We start from the raw sequence: 23,431 nt of genomic DNA on the forward strand, positions 1-23,431 counted from the left end.
ATATGAGTGTCTGCTGTAGCTCACAGCTGAGTGATAAATTATAATCCAGATTCAACAATAGGCGGGCTTTGAAACAGTGTTTGTCTGCTAGAAATCCTGGGTGTTACATAAGATGAACAGACACAGATAATAGATACTGAAAGGGCTTACACCGTTGTCAAATGTCGAGTCTGAAAACCTGAACATGATAAAACACCTTGGCGGGTTTGGTAAACAGCCACAAAAACAAGACGATCTGGTAACTAATGGATGTTTCTAATGACTTCATATTGGGAAATAGACTGAAACAGATGGAACGCTTGTATATGCATTGAATAAATGACCCCGTTGGGGAAAAGGCTCAACGTTTATTGAAAGTGCCGCTTTTCTATTTTCATTCAATTGGTGTTTCATTTGTTCATTTGTGGATGGGATTGCAGTCCCGACCAGCGTCTGCTCTGACAGACGCACAACATGCCCGCATACACACACAGGGAATCAGTGTCTGTTTAATGGGCTGGGAGCCAGCGGTGTGATGATTTCCCCCGAGGGCCGGCCACCGTGAGCAAAGGGAACACTGACTGCTGCACAGCCACAGGTAGGCCAGCGTGGCACCACTGAACTAGGAAGGAACAGCTGCCCACCGACCCCCTGGGAAGTGAAGCCAGCCCACAGAATGGATGGCTCAGGTGTGCTAGACGCACAACAGGACCTTTTGATACATCTGCCGTGGCACCTAATTCAGATTCTCTGCCTCCTGCTGCCCTACCACTGCTGCCCTACCACTTACCACTAGCCTCTCACCAGACTGGACCTCTCTCTCTCTCCGTCTGTTTCTTGCTCTCTCAATCCTCTACATCCATCAGCAGTGCTTTATTCACATGATCCATTGAGCTCTGAAGCACTAAAACAGCATCCAAACACCATTTTATTGCCTTAAGAAAATGTGAGATTCCTCAATTTCCTTTATTCAGCCCTCACCAGAAAAAAAAACTGATTATTTATTCAAACTTTTGAAATAATCTATGTTCATGTTCCTTACAATAGAGATCTCTTGCAGCTGTGAGAGTGATTACTGTCCTCAGTAGCAAATATAGAAGTAGTGTGACATTGTTACAGCCACTTAGGAAGGAGGTTGTGATGGATGGTTGTGTGGCTGTGACAGGGGAGATCCAACCCTGTCGCCAGACAAGAAAGTCGATATTGGATGATTCTGGAAAAACCCCAGATTATGTTCAATGACAATGTTTTTTTAAAGTCCAATGCTGTTTCTAAAATTCTACAATATCTTTGCTTGACCAACTATGGTATAGTTAAAGGGGACATTTCATACTTTTTTTTATACTGTTATAATGTTAGATATCTATGTTAAACAGTCAAAGTTCCAAAACTTGAGGTGACCTCTACTTCCTCCTTGTGATGACATCAGATTGTTCGCACATGCCCAAAAATGGCCGTCTGTTCTGTAGCCTTTGTTGCCGAGGTTGTATCATGGGTTTGTGTTCTTGCATGTTTCGGATCGGATTCAGGCTCGAACATGTAAGGATGTATTTGAGTTGGTTCCACTTTGAGTAAAAAGCAGGTAAAAGAAGTGAAATCCTACTATTGTTTGTTTACATAGCCTCTGGAGCCAGAGAATTGGGAGGGGGGCTTTAAAGAGTCAGGAACTAAAATGGCCTGTTTCAGGTAAAGGCTGAACTGAGGAACAGCATAAAGGGCCAGTATGAGATAAATAAAGAGTTTCTGAATTGTAAATCAAGCAAAGATATTCCAGTAGAGTCTAAGAATATGAATATAAAATATGGTCAAGGTATGGTTAAGATTAGGCAACTAAAACATTTGGGACAGGACATGTCAACTCGAGTCTCTTGCTACATGCCCACTCACCACCCTGACCTTCACACCTTTACTGTCCGTGTCGCTACACAAAGGACAGACTACTCTCTGCATTGAGACTGCATGTTGGTACTGGATGTAAATCATGAGGTGTGGAATCAGCCAATATGGACATAATTTCAAGGGTACTGGGATGGAGACACCACAGGTCACAGTCAACATTTGTTTTTTTAAACCATGGCATCAGTGTTTTCCTAACTATAACTAAGTAGTTTCAGTTGCCTAAACTTAACCAAACCTCATCCACAGAGGTGGCTTAAGGCTTCAGGATTTGCTCATCTCAAAACTCTTCCTTCATTCCTAAATTCTTTTATACCTACCTTGAAAGCTGTAATTTCATACAGTATATTATTAGACGTATACTGGATTGGTCATTATTTTTCCTTTCTTCTCTTTCCTTACACCCCCACAGTCTTATTTCCACCCTCCTATGGACATCTCCTGAATTGCTGAGACCAGCAACGTTAGCAGTTTCTCTTTACTAGACAGAGAGTTTGGAGAAGAAAAGAGTTAAAAGGGAAGGTGAAAGCAACTTCATATCCTTGGCTAGCTGCAGGGGAAAGAAAATGAAAGTGAAAGAGGGCAGGGGAGTAGGGGAGGAACGTGGGGAGACTACATACAGTACATCTGACAAGAGTTGCAGGAGAGACAAAAGGAAACGTCCAGGCCCTCAAGCTCTGGGACACCCTGCCAAACTGCTTAGGCGGAAAAAACTAGTGTCATCTTTTAAATCACTTCTTACAGGAATTTTTTTATGCTTGCAAGCAGGAACAGCATCAAGTGGAGGTCCAAATCCCTCTGGATCTTTGGCCAAATATTTATTAATTCCCTAAATTTGTTGAACTGCATCTGTCTTTATGGGCCAGCTGATAGCAATGTGCTGTTGTTACTGCATGGATCCATAGATTGTATGAAGATGGACACAGCGAGGTGTGACGTCACCCGTTGGTTTGCATTGGAACCGGTTTGAAGCCTTGAGTTGCTGCTTATGGTCAGTGCCATCTTTTCCCATTGGGAACCAGGATCTTCCTTGCGGGGTGTTGTCTTCACACTCTGGAAATACACCCCACTACCTTGGACCGAATCGAATGCTAGCTTACTGGGAACACCAAGCATTGCACACTTGAGTTATCGTTAACTACTTTAGCTAAATTGTGCTAATAGGGCAGGTATCATAATCAAGTAACATTAAACTTACAGAAATAATGCAACGATAGTCTGACAGCAGACAAGCGAACTGTCAATTACATCTATCAATCAACGCCCACACGGCGGACATCAAAGCTAGTCTTCAAAGTCTTCAAATCTTATTAACAAAGCAATAATTTCCTAAATGAACACCAGCACACATATTAGATGGCCTGAATGACGCTTTTTGAACATGAGTTAGTTGGAGCATCTAGTGGCCGTCGGTGGCATTACACTTTAAGGTACTTCCGCATTCGCTTAAATCTCAAGCTGTGATAGTTGCCGCTTGTATGGATCACTCAGTGTAACATCATGAGTTTGTCTGAATTTCCTTCGGAAGATCGGTGGATTACTGCAATCAATGCTTATGATGATGAATACAGTCTTATGTTACTACACTAAAATATCTTATCACATGTAGCGAAGAGGAGAGGGGAGGATGCACACTTTAAGTTTTATATTTGCGAAGGCAGAGAGACAGGTGTGAGGTGGAGGGGGGAGACTAACAGTGAGGGAGGCAGACTGGGAACTTGTAACACCATCTCCACGCTCTACTGGCCAAACAGGAGCTGATAGGGCAAATGTGTTTCTGCTCAGGTGTGCTGAATTATTAAATAGACAGCGAGAGGAGAGGCCAGCGAACATCAGCCTCCCCGACCGGCTGTGGATGAACCAGTCACTCAGCGGTCAACACTGTCTGTGCATGTGTGTGTAAAAGTTACCCGCTAGTCATCTGTAAAAAACTGACTGTTGAAGCCAAATGTCCTCTGTGGTGCTGAAGGCTCACTACCTCAAAATAGCGTATACATGTGTTACTAGAATATTCTATGTTAAAAGACTCCACAAACCCTAATGTATTACTGCCAGTTGTGAAACCTCTATTTAGCCACACTATCACATTCGAGGCTAAAAGTCTCCTTATCCACTAATGCACATGTTCCGCTCAACAGAGGCTACACTAAATCTCTTGCTTTCATAAATTCAGGTCAGCAGTAACTGGGCAGGAGAGAGGGCAGGTGAGCTGAAAATGAGGTCTACACTGCAAAAAGATTCACTACAAAATATGGTTTAATCAGGAGAAATAAGCTAGTATCATCTGACAAACAGGTAAGCAAAATTACTTCCATTATCAGTCAGTTTACTTGAAACAAGATTGATAATTTAATGCAAATAGTGCTTGACAATATTATGTATCTTGGATATGGAAAAAAATACATTTAACTGCTTGAAATAAGATATCATGGCTTTCTTGAATTGCCCTTTTTTTACCCACTATGAGTCAAATCACAGCCTGAGGTCCTCTGGCAAGGATCTCTTGGCTGTTTCTTAGATCAAAGTTGGTAATTAGAGATGACACAGCCTTCGCTGTCAAGGCCCTTGATATGTCTTGCCAGAGGAACTCAGGCTCGCCAAGTCAGTGTCAACCTTCAAGTCCCATCTCAAAACACAATTACAGACAGACATTTGTATATTCACATCTATCTACAGCCTGCTTTATGCTTCTGCCATCTATTGTGCTGAGCTTACTTTAAATCTATTGAAGCTGTATTTAAGTGTTTTTGTTAATCTGATGTCCATCTTAATATTTTCATCTTTTGAAGTTCCATGGCTCCAAGTTGTTATTATTATACTGTACTGATATGTTTGCAGGGTAGTAGAACTGAAACAATTACTGTAGATGATCAGTCGATTAGTGGATCCAAAAATAATTAACAGCTTTTTGATCTAATTGATCAGTTGTTTCAGTCATTTTCAAGCAGAAATGCCAAATAGTTGCTGGTTCCAGTTTATCATATGGTTGTAAATTGAATATTTTTGGTTTCTGGACTCTTGACTTTTGACATCTGAAGACGCCAACATGAGCTATGAGAAACTGTGACGATCACATTAATCAATAATGAAAACAATAATTAGCAGCAGCCCTACATTGTAGAACAACCTCCACAAAGCCCGTTAACCTGGTGTCTTAGCTAAGTGGACAATATGTGAGCTGTGAAATTTCTGCACGCTACAGTAATATATAACATAAATTGATGTTCAGGATACTGTACATCTTTCAAAAGGCTGCTGACAGGAATACTGATCCGATGCACCGGTCTAATGAGAGAGGGGGGAAAGTGAGTTGGAGAGGGTGAGGGCACAGCTAAGAGCAAGGATCATAAAACACCTGGAAAGGAAACAACACTTATGTGGAACATTAGGCCGTAAAAAGCAGGGAGAGTCTATGGAATAATGTTCCAGTAGTTCTTAGCAAGAGCACTCATCTAGAAAATTACTTGAATAAAAGTAAAAAGGTTCATGGTTTGTATTGTGTTTAGTTTGGTCGATAAACAAGACATTACAGAGCGAATGTTATGCTGGATTTTATTGGAGGAACAGAATATGCTATTATTTTTCACACCTCTATCACATGAAGTTACATTCCTGGATTCATTAGAAAACTCTTTTAAATAAGTGAAGATGAGACAGAAATGTATTGTGTTTAGCAACAAGGGGGAAATCTTAATGTTTCTAGAAATTAGAGGTTTCATGTCCAGAAACTGGCCCATTAGACAACAGCGGTACATTCAGTAGGCTAGTTACAAAAAAAGACAGCACTGCTGCTAATTTACAAATCACTTGACAACTAAGGATCAAAACACTTTTGTAATATTGACGAATATAAACCCAATAAATAAATAACATGGCAACGGTGGATTTAGCTACTATGCTGCTCACAGTTGAAACAAATATCCCGATAATCTTAAATGTACCCCACCTTCAGCTACTTTCAAATCTAAATGCCTCTGCTCTTTTATTTCTTTTATTACATTCGAGTTAGCTCTTTATTACACTGTAACTGCACTGAAATAGCATTTCTTGTGTATTACTTTTAGTGTATTTGATCTTATTTTAACATATTTAATTTCCTTTTCACTGTTTTTAGACCTGTATTTGAATTTTTTGGCCACTTGGGGGCAGCACAAAAAACTGTAAACATAACTTACAAATTATCACCTTATGAAGTTAATATGACAAATGTGTTAGCAAACAGTTTTCTTTTTATACATCTAGCACACGTGGAGCAACATTAGCATTCAACTGGAGTCATGTTTCAGGCGTTCAGGTGAATCTAATCCAATCCAATATATCTAATCCAATATACACTCTCCTTGTTGCTCTGTTTAGGTCTCCACCAACTCGTGAAATATGTGATTGTTTAGCTGCTAAATCCTCCACTATGTTCACCAGCTAGCTGCTAATTTTGTTAACGAGTATGTTAAGTTTTTCCTCTTTTTTTTATGCTGAAAATCTGCTGCATTTAGAAACAATGCTGTTGAAAGCAGTGAGAGAACCAAAAACAGTAATGTTGTGGGCTGAAAACCAAAACAATGAGCTGAAAGATGCTAAAAGCCTTTGTAGAGCTTAGAGGAACTGCAGAGTCGGGTGATAATTCTCTGTGTGTTCATCCACTGTTAATATAAAAATATTGATTACAGCAGCTTTAAATGTTGCTCTAAAGCCTTTCTTTGCCTCACGTAAAGCTCTGTGAATTGCCACGGAGTTTTAAAGGGGCCAGAAAAATAAACTTGTCTTTCTATGTTAATTATTTCAAATGAGTCAGATAAGTGAAAATTGCCATCAGATTAGCCGTAACTGGTTTCCATCACAACCTGTGCGACCTCCAGACTGTTCCCTCACGTCACACGCCAACCAAATCTCTAATCTTGGCTTTCACACTGCGACAAAGAAAGCCGGCTCCCTCGCTCTGCCTCTCACACAACTCGTTCACTCACTCACTGAAGGGACTGATGATGAAGGAGATGCAGAGCGAGGAAAAGAGAGAGGGAGTGGAGCAAGAAATAGAGAGGGAAGGAGATAGGGAGAGAGAGAGAGAGAGAGAGAGAGAGAGAGAGGGAGAAAGAGAGGGGTCGCTGTGTAAGTGATAAAACGCCACGGGCTGCCTTAATGAAAAGCCTCTCATGGCGATGGAGAGATTGCCAGTGGAATGGGCTGCTGATTGGAGAAGCAGCAGCTTGGTGTAGCGTGCATACTAATTAAAGTATTGAAGGGGTTGGGGTGACAAGGGGGAGATTAGACCTGCTCCCAGGGTTAGCCAAGCTGAGGAGAGCCAGACAAATCATCTTACATCTGGGACAACTGGGAGGACTGGGATAATGGAGGAATATACCACTAGCACATAGCTCCACAGTGAAGACATGAACTCCCATGTGGACACAGTTGCTACCTGCATCATTAGTCATCACTCACATCATCAGAACAGAAAATTGCTGTTTTAAAATTGATTCGCCCAAATTACATCTCTTTCCAGAAACAGTATCCCCATCACTCTCGATCATCCAGAGATCTTAATGTTTACAGAATTCATGGGGACTTTTTCTTCAATAGAAACTATTTCCAGTGAAAACTTCTTACATTGAGGTCTATGGAGTACCTAGGAAATTGTGCATGGAAAGAGACATTGCTGCTGAGTTTAATGTATTTGGATTAAGTTTAAATCTTTTTCCCAAATGAAAATCCATTCACATCGGTTGTTTTGGGTTGGAGGCAAAAATCTCAGATTCTCAAACCTGTGCAAAGAACACAAACTATCTGAGGCCAATGAATTGAGGCCTTGTTGGTATGAGCAAGTTAAGAAAACAATGTATATTTGTTGCTAATCTTGTCAACTCTCCATCCTAGAGTTCTGACCTGATAGGCCAGTTTGAACTGGAAAGGCAGGCTCTCATGCTATATAAGTGAGTGGAATGGGAGAGAATTGACTGGTTTTTGAAGAGCAGCAATACAAAGTTATCCCTCCATGTTTTTCTTTGTTTCATGATTTTTCCTTTATGGTTCAGCACACTACCCTTCACCTCACCTTATAACAATTGTGGCCTCCTCCGAAGGGGTTGGGCATATCATTGCTTTAGGTCAACTGTTTCCATGGAATCATCGAAGTACTCTATTTTATTCTATTGTTGAGCTTGAGGGTTCATTCTTGACCTTGAAAATGTCACTTTAGAAGAAAATTTCACTTGCTTGGTTTTACTGGAGCTTTCAGCCACATCTCGATGCCTTTTTCAGCAAATGGAGTTTGCTCAGGTGTCATTGAGATAGTTTAGTTTAGTTTTTAGTCTTTTAGGGTTTTTTTTAGTAAGAGCCATGGTGGTGGCTCTGTGAGGCTGTTACAGTTAAATGCAAACATCAGCATACTAACATGGTGCCAGTAACAATGCTACAATGCTAAGGTTTAGCAGGTACAAAGTTTACCATGTTCATTGTCTTAATTTAGCTCCATTTGTTAAGCAGCACTAAACACAAAGTTAGTTCTGCAGGTATTTGATCATAAACCAAAGTACGGGACAAATAAACAGTTTGACTTGATAATGGCGCTAGAGGAAGAAGTTCAGGTATCGCCTTAGTAGAACATGAATGGCTGCACCAAATTTCAAAGCAATTCATCCAATAGTTGTTGAGATATTTCACTCAATCCCTCAAATATCAACCTGCTGGTGTTGCTGGAGAAGATAAGTCATCATACTTTATCCTCTGAGGATCATGAATTTCTGAACAAAATTTCATCCATTTCATCCATCCATTAGTTGTTGAGATATTTCAGTCTGAATCAAAGTTGTGGACCAAACAACTGTTGCTGCTACCCCTAGAGCTGTGCCGCTAGTGTGGCTAAAAAAAAACAGTACTTAGTGATAACACCTGAACAACTAAACCATCTTCACTACAAATGAGCAGACTCCAACCACTGATGAGATGTGGCTGAAATCCCTAGAAAAAACAAAAAATCGGAGCTGGTGAAGAGTTTTTATGCATTTTAAGGTTCTTTTTGCTTAGTTCATGCTGTTTTTGTCATTATACGTGTTTAAGAAAGGTACATATGCACTAATCAATATGGTCATGAGGTCAATACATATAAACCTAATCTCCACTGTCAGTTTAAAATGTTTTTTCTCCCACTGAGGATATACTGTACATGGTTATCTAAAGGACCCATCTGGATTCGCTGTGTATCGACAGGTACACTGGCATCCAAGGTCATCATCAGTGATTTGCTTCAAGGTGAGAAAGACGAATGAAGACCTGTCTGAGTAACAGTGATACAGACCAGGAGGAAAGGAAAAGGATGGAAACGTGACTGACACATGAGGAGAAAAGCAAATATATAGGGGAAGGAAAAAAATATCAGGCTGATTGGACACTTAGAAAGACTGTATGAGTCAAAGGTCACACAAAATCTGTCAACCTGTCACTGTTGCAGCAACTCATAATGTCTAGACTGTGTTTTACCTCACATGATCCGAGTATGGAGTCACAGAGTTTCAACTTTTTAAAAGTCCGTATGAAATATGTTAAAATGTGAATCAGTCCATTTTCCACCAGTCTGTCCCAGTAATTTGGCAGAACTTGTTTCATTATTTGCATTATCATCATTATCTCTTTTCTTACAAGCTTTGCCATGTCACATCTCGCTGTGCTGCTAACACCACCATTTCTCACAGGATTATTAATGTAGCTGCCTATCTGTCGATCAAGTGCTGAGAAAAAAAAAAAAGCATGAACAGTAAACTCCTTCCTGCTGACGTCTCAACACCCAACGGCAGAAAAATACCAGGGGATGATGTGGAAGGAACTCATTAGTGAGTGGCATTTAAGATGCAATCCAGTAACATGAACAAGGGATTTATGATATCAACAGAAAATGACTGACAAGTTCTAAACTGGTGGAGTTTTTCTGGCTCTCCAGTGAACATGTTAATAAAAAAATCAAAAACTGTGCTATTAGGGATATTTATGATGTAATCTAACAGAATGTACAAAACTATATTTGGTAACACTTAATGACCATCGCTTAGCAACAAGCATAACAACCTACCTCAGGTGAACAAGTAGTCCAGGGTACACCGTAGACAATATTATAGCAGCAAATGTAAATCCACAGCAAGATGATGAATCTATACACTCTGTGTGACACTGAGTATGTTGATTTTTTAATTGATGATGATGCATGAGTATTTTTTCAAGAAGGAATTCAATTTCTTAACAATAAAATCATCATTATTAAATTGCAGCTGATAATATTATTATTCTGTGCTGTATTAAGCAACATGAAAACTCATCTGGAAAGCATCAACATACATATCTGATAACAGTGAGCTGTTTTTCATAACTTTTTGACTAAAAATAGAGTGAGAAAGATCCCGTCCTGACATATTTTAAGATATACTGTGTATAAAAATAATCTGCTTGAAAAATAGTTTGTGTCTGACATGGTTTTTCCTCAAAAAAGTTCAATCACCTTGTAAAAATCCTTTAAATGACATTGACTGCTTCTACCTCATTAAAAAAAATCTATGAATATGCAAGTATTGTCCATTTCAAAAGTTTAACTGCTGGATACAAGATGTCTACTTCTTCACTGAAAAGTCCTGGACCACAAAATTAGATGAATGTGAAAACAGCCTTTTAGTGTTAAACTCTGCACATAAATCATTCTGCACAGTGAAGCTCAAACATCCAAATGAAGGACACATTTTTGGTAGAGTGGAGAGGGACTTTAAGTATATTTAAGTGTTTATATAATTAGATGATTAAAACCTCATTAGCATTAAAATGCGTTATAGACAACACTATCTTTTTGCTTATTAAACACAACTCGAGAAGACCCATTAATGCTTTTACGTTCACTGCAGCACTCCTAAACCTAATGTTTGGAGTTTTCTGATTTTCAGTAAAAAAAACTGGGAATTTTTAAAAGGATTAACCTGAATTTTACATAGATTTTACATCCTCATGCATCCAGAAGTAGCTGCTAATGTTTGCTGCTACAGAGGACACAGATCACCATAGTTTACAGTAAAAAGGTCACCTGTAGCAAGCTCAGCTCAAAATACGATTTACATAATGGAAAGTGAAGAGAAAAAAAAGGAGAAAATGCAAATAAGCTGCTAATTGTGCACAACAGAACCTCCAAGTAATAATAAAACAACAATAACGAGCTGAACTACTACTGCTTGTTAATGTATTTTTATATTAATTTGTAAAATTTTAATTGTTTCTAGTAGTTTCATATAGGTTTTATGTTTTAACTTAACAACCACTATATTGTGGTCTGATAAAAGAATAAAATGAAATTAATAAAACAATTACATTGCATTTATAGTTTGCATGTACTGTGCTTAGTATCATGTTTAAAGCACACCCGTAAGGACTCTCCTCACTATGAATTACTGATTTAAGGATTTAAGTCATAATTACCAACATACAGTAATCCACAGCTACAGCCAAACACATATAATTGATGTAATCAAATGTGTATGCTGTGATTCAAATTGTGCTATCTTCACAATATATGATGCCTGATTATAGTATGCTGTATGTGTAAACATACATAACATACATAACATACATAATATGCATATCTGCATGTATGCACTGTATGTGTGTAGTTATACATGTGTTTTGTTAAATACCTTGACAGGTTTCTTGCGTGATGACTCAGCCTCGTTGTTCTCTGCCTCCTCGTGCTCCTTGCTACCTTGGGGCAGGTTGGAGTAGTTGGCCAGACTGCTGAGAAGAGACGACACCATGGGGCTGGTGTCCATCTCCTCCTGCGCAGACACAAATACAGACAGGAGGGCTGGGGTCAGTGTTTCCATCATATTATTTAGGGGTGGGAATCTTTGGGAATCTCACGATTCGATTTCAACCCCTTAACATCCACCCTGTTTATAGAATTTTAGCCTATTTGGCACACCCAAATGAAAAAGCTTATAACAGAAGAACTGTAAGGCCACGATGCATGTATTAGGCTTCATTTGACAAGTGACATCTTCTAGTTTCTGGAAATGTGCTTGTTTATTAGCATGTGGCGAAAACACAAACAAAACTACATCAGTTCAAATAAGGCTCAAAAAAGTGTTTTTGGTCCTCGTCTATCATGAGTCATATTTGAATGACAATAATTAAGACATGCTTTATGCCAGAACTATGCAGATCACCATATATCTTCTACATCTTGTCAACCTGAATACAATTCCAGATCTCTAGGCCTAACTTAATGGGTATTATCAGTCTCTTGCTCCAGTATACTGTGTACCAAACCATTCACTAGGGTCCTTAGTCCACTGAAATACAATATGAACATTGCTGGCAGATAAGATAAATGGTCCACAGCCTTTTTATTTTAAAAAGTTAACTGCATTAATTAATTAATTAATTAATATGAAAGCATCTTACAGTCTTCTGCCTGTATGAGAATAATAAACTGAGGGGGAGGCGGAGTCCTGTGCTGTGTTGTTATTAACGTCATGTCTCCAGCAGTGGAGAGCAGCTTCTCTGCTGCACCATTAGCTTATTGGTTTCTGAGGTGAAACAGACTGACAGCCAGTTACTTTCTTCACCTCAGAGTTGGTTTAAGTTGTTTAATGCTACAGTGTGTGTTTGTTACTGCTGGAGTTCATTGCTCTGTTAGTCTCTGACTGAAGGCATATAAAGTTCACAATATACTTAACGTTCATCTCGCAAAGGTAATTATTTAGACATTAAATCAAAACAAGCTTGCCACTGCTGCCTTTTGTGAAGATGAACTCTAGCATGTGTGCGCTGTAGACTGTCCAGGTGCTGCACTGCCCTCGCAGTAAAGTTTCGCCATTCGTTCGGTCAACATCACATTATTAACTAACATTTAGAAAATTGATTTTTGACATTTGTGAATTGATGCAGAATCGTCCACATCGGCATTGGGATGCATCTTGGAATTGTTTTTTCCTCCCACCCCGTATATTTTTGAGCGCATTTTAAAGGATATTCTTCAGCGGAGGAAAGTAAGTAGAGAAGAGAGATAATACTTGTGAGCCAAATCCACATCTTTAACCCTACTCTGTTACATTAATAGTGTATTTGGTGAGTGTTGACTTAGATCGCTGAAGATAAGTCACTATTTCTCTGTCCTGTGATCTGTGATACATTGCTCTGCAAATTCCAACCCATCTGAAACAAGTGCTTACACAATAAATTGTTCATTTTCTGATTTTCTTTTTTCTTGTTTAGAAATCCCAGCAAGAACACAACATAAATACATAGGTGCAGAGTGGAGGCAAATTGCCTCCTTTAAGTCCTTCGCCGTTGCAGTGTAAGATTTGCCTGACTTAACCCGAGGTTCCCGCACGCCCTTCACGCAGTAATTACCCTCATTAATCGATGTCAGAGCCCCCATTCAATCACTGAATTGTGAGAATGAGTGCATCCTGCTTCTTACTATCACACCTGATTGTGTGCGTTAACAAATCAGAATATTGGACTGTACCTCAAACAAGGCCATGTGCTTGCCGTCATACTGCTGACTCTTCTCTGCGGCAACATCACTGCTGTTGATGAAGGGGCTGCTCTCCTTGGGGTTACTGTCACCTGCAAGAAACAGACACACGCATCCACTTTTAGACTGGACAGAAATAAAAGTAGACCACAAAGACCACATCCGCAAGAGCATAAAGCAAGAAGCCAGACAAGAGTTTCTTCATGTCAAAATTCTTTTTTTGTAGGCTAACAACAACCTTGAGGAACAGACCGACTTTTGTGATGAATGACTTTCTTTTATTTATTTATTTATTTATTGTTTTAGCAGAGAAAGACACACAGACAGAAGGCTAAAAAAAAAAAAAGCGGACGTCTGCCAGGAAAGGAGGAGAGGCTTGTCGTCTCCATAAAAGCGCCCACAGTCAGAAATGCAGAGAAACAGAACGATACCTAATGGAGTGTGCATTCACAATATGTGCAGTGCTATATATTCCATATGGCCATAGTAAGAACAGAAACTGGAACATCTCAATCAGCCATTTGCTACGCTGACAAATGATCACAAGTTTTAACACCAACACAGAGAAATAATATGAAATGTTCAAGTACTCTGCAGCTTTTTGCCCTCGAAACACAGAGTGGTAGAAACAGTGTGATGTTATTTAGGTGACAGCTTGCTGTAGGCATCATGATTCCACCGAGAAACATCTGTCTGCAAGTTCACAGTCCCAGGCACATATGGAAGCAAATAAGGGTCAATAATATTTTGAGCTTGTGAAATGGTTTGTGAATGTGTAATAAAATTCTGCAGTTGTGGAAATGTTTTGTGCACAGAGATATAATTTGCATGTGTAAAAAGTAGCTGTAGAAATATTTTGTGTATGTATAATTAAAATCTGTGCAGGAATATTTTCAACAGTGAGGTTTCACAGAGTCTGGGAGACAGACACACAAATTTCCTACCTGTATATGCGACACTGAAGTTACAAGCTACAAACTACAAGTTACAAGTACAATTTTGACCCTGTTTTTACAGCTGAATCCAATTTTTTCAAACGTAGAGTCAATCTGTCCAATCAGAGGGCAGATGGTTCCATTGCGTGCATCCCCTGCAGGTTGGTAAACATTTAATGTGTTGTGTTTTTAGCTTGCAGTTAGTTTGCTGTTATTGTAAGGCAATGCAGTTGTCCAAATGCATATTTTCAAGTTCAGGAAGGCTGCTTAATGTACCCAGCATAGAACAGTAATGTAGCTTTAAGGATGTTAACAAATGTCTGCTAGCATTATCAAAGTAAAGGAGGCCAAAAACTACAGCTCCATCCCAAGAGTTCACAGGGCCATGGAAATAAAATGTTATCAGGGCCTAGGATGTCACAACTTTGATCCAGAAGGCCTCGACCACTCAGGAGCCATTATAGACACACAGATCAGCAGGAGGCATGACATTGCATGAAAATGTATCACTGACTCCACTGCTGTGCAAGAGGCGGCTGTTACACTTAAGTCATACACACAAAATATGAATATTGTTCATCTGGTTAATCTATTTGGCATGAGTGTCTGTTCTGGTCAAACTGTCATTGCTGCTTTCTGAAAACAGAAAAGTATTTCAAAACAATACAGGCCACATCTGTGTATTATTAATGTTCCTTGTTAACTTTTCTTATTTTCTCTTGGCATAAAAGGATTTAATATGGATTCTTTGAGATTTTTAATAGTATTTTTTCCAGAGGCCACAGAGACAGAGGCTGCCCCTGTTTCAGATGAAGACCACCTGTGAAGTATCCACAGTCACCACATCAAACTACATATCTGCCATATTAAATTGCCCACTATATAGCTGTTCATTCATATTTGTGACTTGTAATCCAACCTTCTGTATATAATTATGCTTGAGCCAAATAAATTCTTACAACTCTAAAAAGTCATAATTCATTTTGTTTAGCTTCTTAAAGACTGCATGTCATGAGGTAATGTAATGTCCATGCCATTAGTGAGGGTCTATTAAAAATAGATTATGGAATAAAATGTAACAAACATTTATTTGTTCAGAAACAATTTACTGTAGCCACTTTATTGTTAAAGAAACAATAGCACAAGAAATATTACATAGCAAATAAAACGAGTAACCTATTTACGGTATAAAGCACCTCAAACTCTTTACAATTGAAACATTGAAAAGGAAGCTACATCCTCATACAGATGAAACTGTGCTTTTTGTGACATTCTGGATATCAGATTCTCTAAAAACAGCAATTTAGGATGACAAGTATATGACCTGGACCAAGAGTTCCACACTGCCATGCAAATACTGTCTGTTATCCTCCACTTTGTCTGGCAGGTCAGCTATAACCTGGGTGTCACTCCTGCTGTTCTGTGCAACACTCCCTCCCAGAATATGTATGCCTCCATACGCAGCAGCATTGGAATTGTCTCTAGTAATTGGTTGTAGCATTTATTCTCCACAGTAATTGGTATTTCCCAGCATTTCTGAACAACACACTGAGCAGGATCATCAGTGCCAGGATAATTGACACACACACTGCTCACACTTCCACCGGGCTGTCAGCTCGTAGAAGCACCCACAGGGATGAATTCAACATCGGCTCTACCTGTGCCAAGAAACAGAATAAGATTAAAATGCAAACCAATCGCAGCGCAGAAAATATAATCAACTTTCTGCTGGCTTACTATTACTATCAACCTTACCTAAGCTAATAGCTAGCACTAACTTTATCTTAGTAAGAAAGTCAATATGAACCTGATACTATCATCAAATTTACAACAAAGCTAGACTGTCCTAAATCCACAAAATTGCAAATACAAAGAAGTGGGCACGGATTCATGTCTAACTATGAGTAATTACGGTACGTCTTCATTCTTGGTTTGTCTTCAGCCTGAAAAGTTCCTTGCCAGCATTGATGCTGCTACTTTGATAACGCTAGCAGACGTTTGTTAACATCCTTAAAGCTACATTACTGTTCTATTCTGGATACATTAAGCAGCCTTCCTGAACTTGATGCATTTGGACAGCTGCGTTGCCTTACAATAACTACCTGCAAGCTAAATATACAACACATTAAATGTTTACCAACCTGCAGGGGATGAACGCAATGGAACCATCTGCCCTCTGGTTGGACAGAGTGACTCTAAGTTTGACCAATCGGATTCAGCTGTAAAAACAGGGTCCAAATTTGTAGTTTGTAGCTTGTAACTTCAGTCACGTGCACAAAATATTTCTACAGCTGCAAAACTTTATTACACATTCACAAACTACACTTCACAAGCTCAAACTATTAATGACCCTTATTTGTTTCCATAGACAAAGTGCAAATCTCGAAAACAAACATTATCAGGAGGACAACATCAAACTCCTGGGAGGGTTATTGATTTGGCATTGGTTGTACAAGATCATTAACAGGCTCATTGATTTCCCTCTGACGTCTTTTGGAAATGGATTACAAGCAACATCAGATGTTGACTGATCCATTTCTACAGTGTGATTATTCCACTCATACCCTAACCCCTCACCGAGGTGGGTTTTTTTGAGCATCTAAAACACTGAGGCCTGATGAGTTAAAGAAATATCACAGGGACACAAGTGAGAGAAAGGAAAGAATGAGCCGACCTTATTCAATTAAACATGCTGATAACGCAAATTCTTTTTGTGGCACCTTTCGGCTTTCTAGTAAAAGCCTTCCAGCTAATAAAATAGTTTATCTCTGAGTAGCTACAGGAAGTCTTGAGTATTAGTCACAAGCCATAGCTTCATTAATTAGACTTAATGGGGGTTGGAAGTTTTGGACATTTTATAACAGGTTTTTGTCATTCAATTAGTTTGAGAAACTGGTTAATTCAGAACTGCCCGGTTAGAACTGCAGGCTTTTATTGCAATACAGATAGCAAAGGTGAGAAATACCTTTGCCTGTGCTGCTGCTAGGATTATAACGGCTTAATTATGCTTCTATCTGAGATACGTGTTGTGGATTTGTGGGTATGTAAAGGGTGAACCCCTTCAAAAATGTTACACATAGAGATAAGAAAAGATAAGAAGATTTTATTGTACCAGAGGGAAATTTGTCATGGACACATAATGCTGCTGCTGTACAGTACCAAATAATAATAATAACAATAATAATAATAGATCCTTTAGTGGGTCACATGGAAGCTACCAGAACTGTAATTGTTCTGCTTTGTCTGTTTGCTGTCAGGTTTCTGGTGCTAGTTCATTTGTTTATAGTGAAAACAACATTGAGCAGGTTGAAGAAACGGTCAATAATGATGTTCTTTTCAGTGATAGTGGATGAATTTGCAGTCTGTAATCTGAAGCAAAGTCCAGACCACACAAGAAAATGTTAACATGATTGCTGCGGTAAATACTAGAAGTACTCATTACATTGAATGCAAAATAATCATTCACATTGTGTTAAAGCAGTGCTATGATAGTCAGTGCAGAACTATGAATCAATCGTAAACCATGCAACACCTTGACAGAAGTGTAAGAAAAGGATGATTCACTGTCATCAATCAAAGTGATTGGAAGTGAAAAGGAGGGATAACCAAAACTATGCAGCACAACAATGAAAACATATCTGAGTCTGGCACAGTTGATTGCAGATGTTGTAGTCCTGTTAGGTTCCACCAAGACCTCACGTGGACCCAGCGAGAACCACGTCTGTTATTTTGCAGGTCACTGTTTAGAGCCTTAACCTTTGATTAGCCTTAATACTTCAACTGCTTCCTGACCAGACGTTTGCTCTTGTCAAGAAAAAATAATTAAATTCTGAATCACTTTACTCTTCAAGTACAATGAAGGTCTTGGTGGCGAAGGCGGCGCCATGTAAACTGTCTTATTTGCGCCTTCCCCTTCGAGCGTCTCTTGAGGGAGACAGCAGATTGCTCTCCCTCTGGCTCTCGGTCCTGTCTTGGACCGAGCACTGCGAGACCAAGTTATTTATAGCCAGGATGCTGCAGCCATGTGCCATGACGTCGGGGCATCGCTAACAGCCGGCACACTGTTCTACAGAGACAGAGCAATAGGGCCACTCAGACGGGGACGCTGAGAAAGGGGCAGTGCAGGAACATTTGGGCCATGAAAAAGAGCACAGAAAAGAAGCAGGCAGAGGGGGAAGGTAACACAAAGAGAATGAGGGTGCATATGAGAAGATGGAGAGAGACACAGATAGATGGGGCGAGAGCAAATAGTGACAGGGAGAGAGATATGAGCTCAGACAGACAAAGACGAGGCGGCCAGATCTGAAATGGGAACCCGCAGAAGCAGAGAGGGAGAGGGCAGAGAGAGACACACTTATGTCTGCGGCTTCAAAATGTAAAAGCTTCTGCTGCACTTAAGGTTCAGCTCAATTTGACCCGCAGGTTAAAACATATGGAGCAGTTAAAAGGGAGGCTAGAGCATCCTACAGTGGGTTTTCAGAACATGTGGATTATTTAGTTGTTTTTTTAACTATTTTTACCTCTGTAACCATCTGAGGATGATAACACCTCAGTGAAACAAGAGTGCTACATGCATCAGTGGAGAGTAATAATATCAGGCTTGTTGTACATGGAATAGATGAGATAAACATCTCTCAACACAGACGAACAGAAGAACAGAGGGAAATGTAAACAGTATGAACTAATTACTTCCATCTTCTTAAATTACTTGATAACTATGAGTGAATTATTTAAACAGCATTTGGACTGTTTGTTGGACAAAACAAGAAATTTTAAGATGTCTCCTCTGAGCTCTTTTTCATTATTTTCATTGACATTTATAGACAATGACTCAGTTGATTGGAAAAAAAATATCACTATAAAGATGAAAAAAATATAACTTCATAAATAAAATCCAATTCCAGGCACTAAAGTTGATGGTTAAAAATAAAAACCCTCCGATAAACATGGGTTAGTACATTACAGAACAACACCAACGCATAACAGCACACTTGTCTTCCTCAGGGTGTCTTTGATTGAAAAAATAGTTGACACATTATATGATAATTAATTTAATTGTCGCAGCCTGAAATTTATGCACTATGTACAGTAGCACACTCAAAGTTTCACACAAGGAAACAAAAAATACAGTGTGCAGTCATTTATGTCAAGGAATTTATAGCATTTATAGAGTTAGATTTTGGGAGGAAAGCTCAACTCTTTAGCCCTGACATACTATTCAGGTCAAATTTGACCCATTTTTAGCCTGAAGTCCATTTTTAGCCAGTTTCCCTAAAGTGACCCAGAATATCCAAAAATGGAAATATTTTAACTTTCATCTATTTTTGCACAACTGATACACATATTTGTACATAGAGTGTGTTCCAGGTTAAATTTGACCCGTATTTCATCATAAATCACCATTCATAAATGTTGTTGCAGTCTTCACATATAAATAACATTAACTGAAATTATGGATGTTTGTTCTCCTATTTTATGTAACATGAGACAATAATATAGTGTACAGTGTCCAAAATTAACTTTTTGACTTACCTGCCAAAGGGACTGGTAGATGAAAAGATCCACCAGCCAAGCATATTCTTACTGGCCAAAATAATAAACTGCCTTTTTGTGTCACATACACATACATTTGTTTCAGTACATTTCATTGAGATAATTAGGTATTAATAGCTAATTTAATTTCGGACCCTGATAGTATGATTGTGAATGGTAAATGGTAAGTTCTCTTTGCTCTCTGAAAGCTCCATTAAGGTTTAATCCCCCATTTATTAATGACTGATTTGATGTTTATGAATGAAAAATAAAAGGTTTGGTATACAGACGAGCAGTGACAAGGATTCTGGATAAACACATAAATGAGATATAAATGTTAGTTAAATCAACAATAACAATCATACAGCACATAAGGTTGAGGGAGCACTGCACTCCTAAATGAATATGATTGGACGATACTTGTCAGCTGACAGCCAAACAGCTGATGGATCAGCCAGTGATACTGAAGCATGAATGAAACAGCTGATGCCAATCATTTTATACAAACTTGACCTCAGTGCTCTGCCTGAACTAAAGCTCTGCTCTCACAATAATCACCCCATCATTTATCATTTATTTATGATTTTGCCATGTATATACTTATATATACATATAACGATTCATATGCACTTTTTAAGTTAGATCTTTACTTCCCTGCATTTATATATTTACACCAGTATTCATTACATAACGTCTGTAACTGTGCACTTTTCTGGTCTGTTTTGCACTTCTGGTTAGATGTCTAACTGCATTTTGTTGCCTCAGTGCTTGTACTTTGTGCAATGACAATAAAGTTTAATCTAATCTAATCCAGTGCAATGCTTTGCCTTTTCTAGAAATGTAAATGACCGTATAACAGTGTACCAGTCAGTGATGGAGTGTCTGGATGTCTTTTTACTTCTCACTATAGATCAGCCTATGGAGTGTTTATTACGTACTGTAGGCAATTATAAATGAGTGGTTCTTAACAGATCAAAGCACATACACACAACACACTCATTCACATATTTATTCATGTGCAAACACAAAAAGAGCACTTCTTAGAGGATCAAAGGGACAAGTGATCTTAGTGAGAATACACACACATGCACACAAACACATGCACACACACACACTGTTGTATATCTGAAGGGCTAATGGCCCAAAGACAACTTCTCTATCCTATCACTGATCTCTTCACAGCCCATTTCTCCTCGTCGCCTAATAATTAAAACTCCATTATCAAAGGAATGATGGATATCCCCTTTTTGGAAAAATGACAGCGCCCAAAAGAGTTTTACTCTGACCGCATCCCCCAAGCAGCTTATCCTCCTTCAATCTGATGGGATCCGTCCAACAATGGCTCTCACTATCAAAGCCGCTCCCTATCTATGGTCAAAATCCAAAGCTTTGCTGCTCACTGAGCATGTGATCTTCTTCTAAATCCTCTACAAAACAAAAACACTGAATTTACACTCTTCTCTCGGTTTCTTGTAGTAGATGTTTTACTTTAGCAGCTTATTTTAATGTGCATATATTGAAACTCTTGATATTTGATACATGCACTGTTTTAAGAATGTTTTTTTTACCATAGGGATACATTTACTGTGCTATCTGTGCTCATTATTACTGACATTGACAGCAGAGCTGAAACGATGAGTCTGTTAATCGATTAGTCAATCTACAGAATTGATAATAAATTTGACCATTTTTCAACAAAACGTGAACATTTTGTGGTTTCGTCTTCTTAAATGTGAGGTTTTGCTGCTTTTCTCTGTTTTATACTGTATCATTGTCATTGGGATATCTTTACGTTTTGGATTATTGGTTGGAGAAACAATCTGAAGATGTCACCTTGAGCTCTGGGAATTATTGATGGGCATTATTATGACATTTTTAAGACTAAATTGATAATGAAAATAACTGTTATCTGCCGTCCTAACTGACAGCAGAGTCGGAGGTTAGGATGGCACCAATTTCACTGATAAAACAAATGTCGTGAGCCTCCGAATTCCCCCAAGTTATGTAACTCTTTTAAAATCAAAATTTTGTTTGTTTACATCGTTTGATGTAGTCTGTAGCACAGCATGGTTGCTATATATCATACACCATACCTTGCAAATATTACATGTTGTGCATTTGGTGTGAGATTAGCATTAACTATACATACTATTCTATAAAGGGGGACCAGAAATTACTAGAATGGTTATTAAAAAGTGTAATTAGAAATCTTTCAGTAGTACCTTTCTAACTTCTCCCATTCCCGGAAACATTTCCCATCATCTTTTGTCACCGGAGCCTCCCGCATTTCTTCCTGGATTTCTTCCATGGTGGCAAATCTTCTCCCTTTCATACACTACCTAGCACCCTACTCCTGTGCTATCAATGGTTTTGGGAATTTTAGGTTCCCCCCACTCATAGATTAGGAAATTAACAGCCAACAGAAATTATAAATCATAAGTGGGTAATGTAAGTATGATGCCAAATTCTGTATTGAGCTAAAAAAATATATATACAAACAATTACTTTGAGATTTGGTACATTGTCAGAAAATAAGATTTTATAAGTTACACTGAAATATTGTGCAGTATGTGAGTGCTGCTCCACTAGTGTATAAACACACTCCTAAGGTCTGCTCTCGGTCAGTATGAACTACAGCAGCAGCGGTCAGGACACTTCCAGTGTTTGAGCACAAACATAACTTTTACTGTGATGAGTGGAGGCCTCGTCCACACCGCTCTCACTCGGACAATTCACAGTTTTCCAACAGATCTTTGAACAGAGCCACAGAGGATTACTTGGTGAGAACTATTTGACTTTGTGTTATTGATCCACCTTCTACAGTGGTGGTGAGGTGGTGACAGTCACAATTACTGCTCTCTCTCTTTCTCTCTCTGTTTCCTCTTGCAGTCTGTTGTGCTGTCTCTCGCTCACTCTCTTCACACTGCCATACTGCTCTTTCTCCCTGAGGACTGACTTCAAGGGGAAAAGCCAAAGTGCTAGATGTTGATATTTGAGGAGCTGACTCAACAGAGACTCAGAGACCACTTGTTGATTTGGTGTGTGTGTGTGCGTGTGTGTGAATGGTGTTGTACAGCAGCATAAGAACGGCGGCAGCCAATTAATCTTAGTCTGAGCAGAGATGCCAGCCATTTTATATGAAAACAGGGACACATGAAATCCAGGAACCACTCCTGTGCTGTTTAAAAATTAGACTTTTTTTTTACATGTTCAAAATGTCTTCAGGGCTACTTTATGTATAAAAGTAAATATAGAATTTCCTTTTGGCTCTGAGTCAGACTCATATTGGAGTAAACAGTGAGCGCATATGCTCACAGAGACTTTTAATTTGCTTCCAGAGAGAGAAATGCTTCATCAGGTGGAAGAGTGAAGAATTTAAATGGAATTAGTGGGATGGAAACAAACAATTAAAAAAAAAAACAAAAAAACAAAGTTGGATTTTCTGGCTGTGTTCCCCTGCCATTGTTGAGGTCACTCATTAATTCTCTTTTCTCCTCCGAACGTCACCACAGTAATACATTAATTCATGTTCGGCAATCAAGGCTATAGGTCTCTCTCTCGCCCTCTCTCTCGCTCGCGCTCTGCTTGC

The 23,431-nt window shown here is 39.0% G+C and overlaps 1 protein-coding gene across 4 annotated transcripts in view; it reads right to left on the minus strand.

Moving 5' to 3' along the window:
- slc12a5a (solute carrier family 12 member 5a) overlaps nt 1-23,431 on the minus strand; it is a 180,387-nt gene that overhangs the window by 44,169 nt on the left and 112,787 nt on the right. For all 4 annotated transcript variants that reach the window (XM_067586748.1, XM_067586747.1, XM_067586746.1 and 1 more), the window contains exons 2-3: nt 13,367-13,467; nt 11,532-11,669 (exon numbers count right to left, since the gene is read on the minus strand). In XM_067586748.1, coding sequence (XP_067442849.1) covers nt 11,532-11,669; nt 13,367-13,467 — 239 coding nt within the window. The remainder of the gene's footprint in view (nt 1-11,531; nt 11,670-13,366; nt 13,468-23,431) is intronic.

Source organism: Thunnus thynnus, chromosome 4, assembly GCF_963924715.1.
Source record: "Thunnus thynnus chromosome 4, fThuThy2.1, whole genome shotgun sequence".
NCBI classification, from domain to species: Eukaryota; Metazoa; Chordata; class Actinopteri; order Scombriformes; family Scombridae; genus Thunnus; species Thunnus thynnus.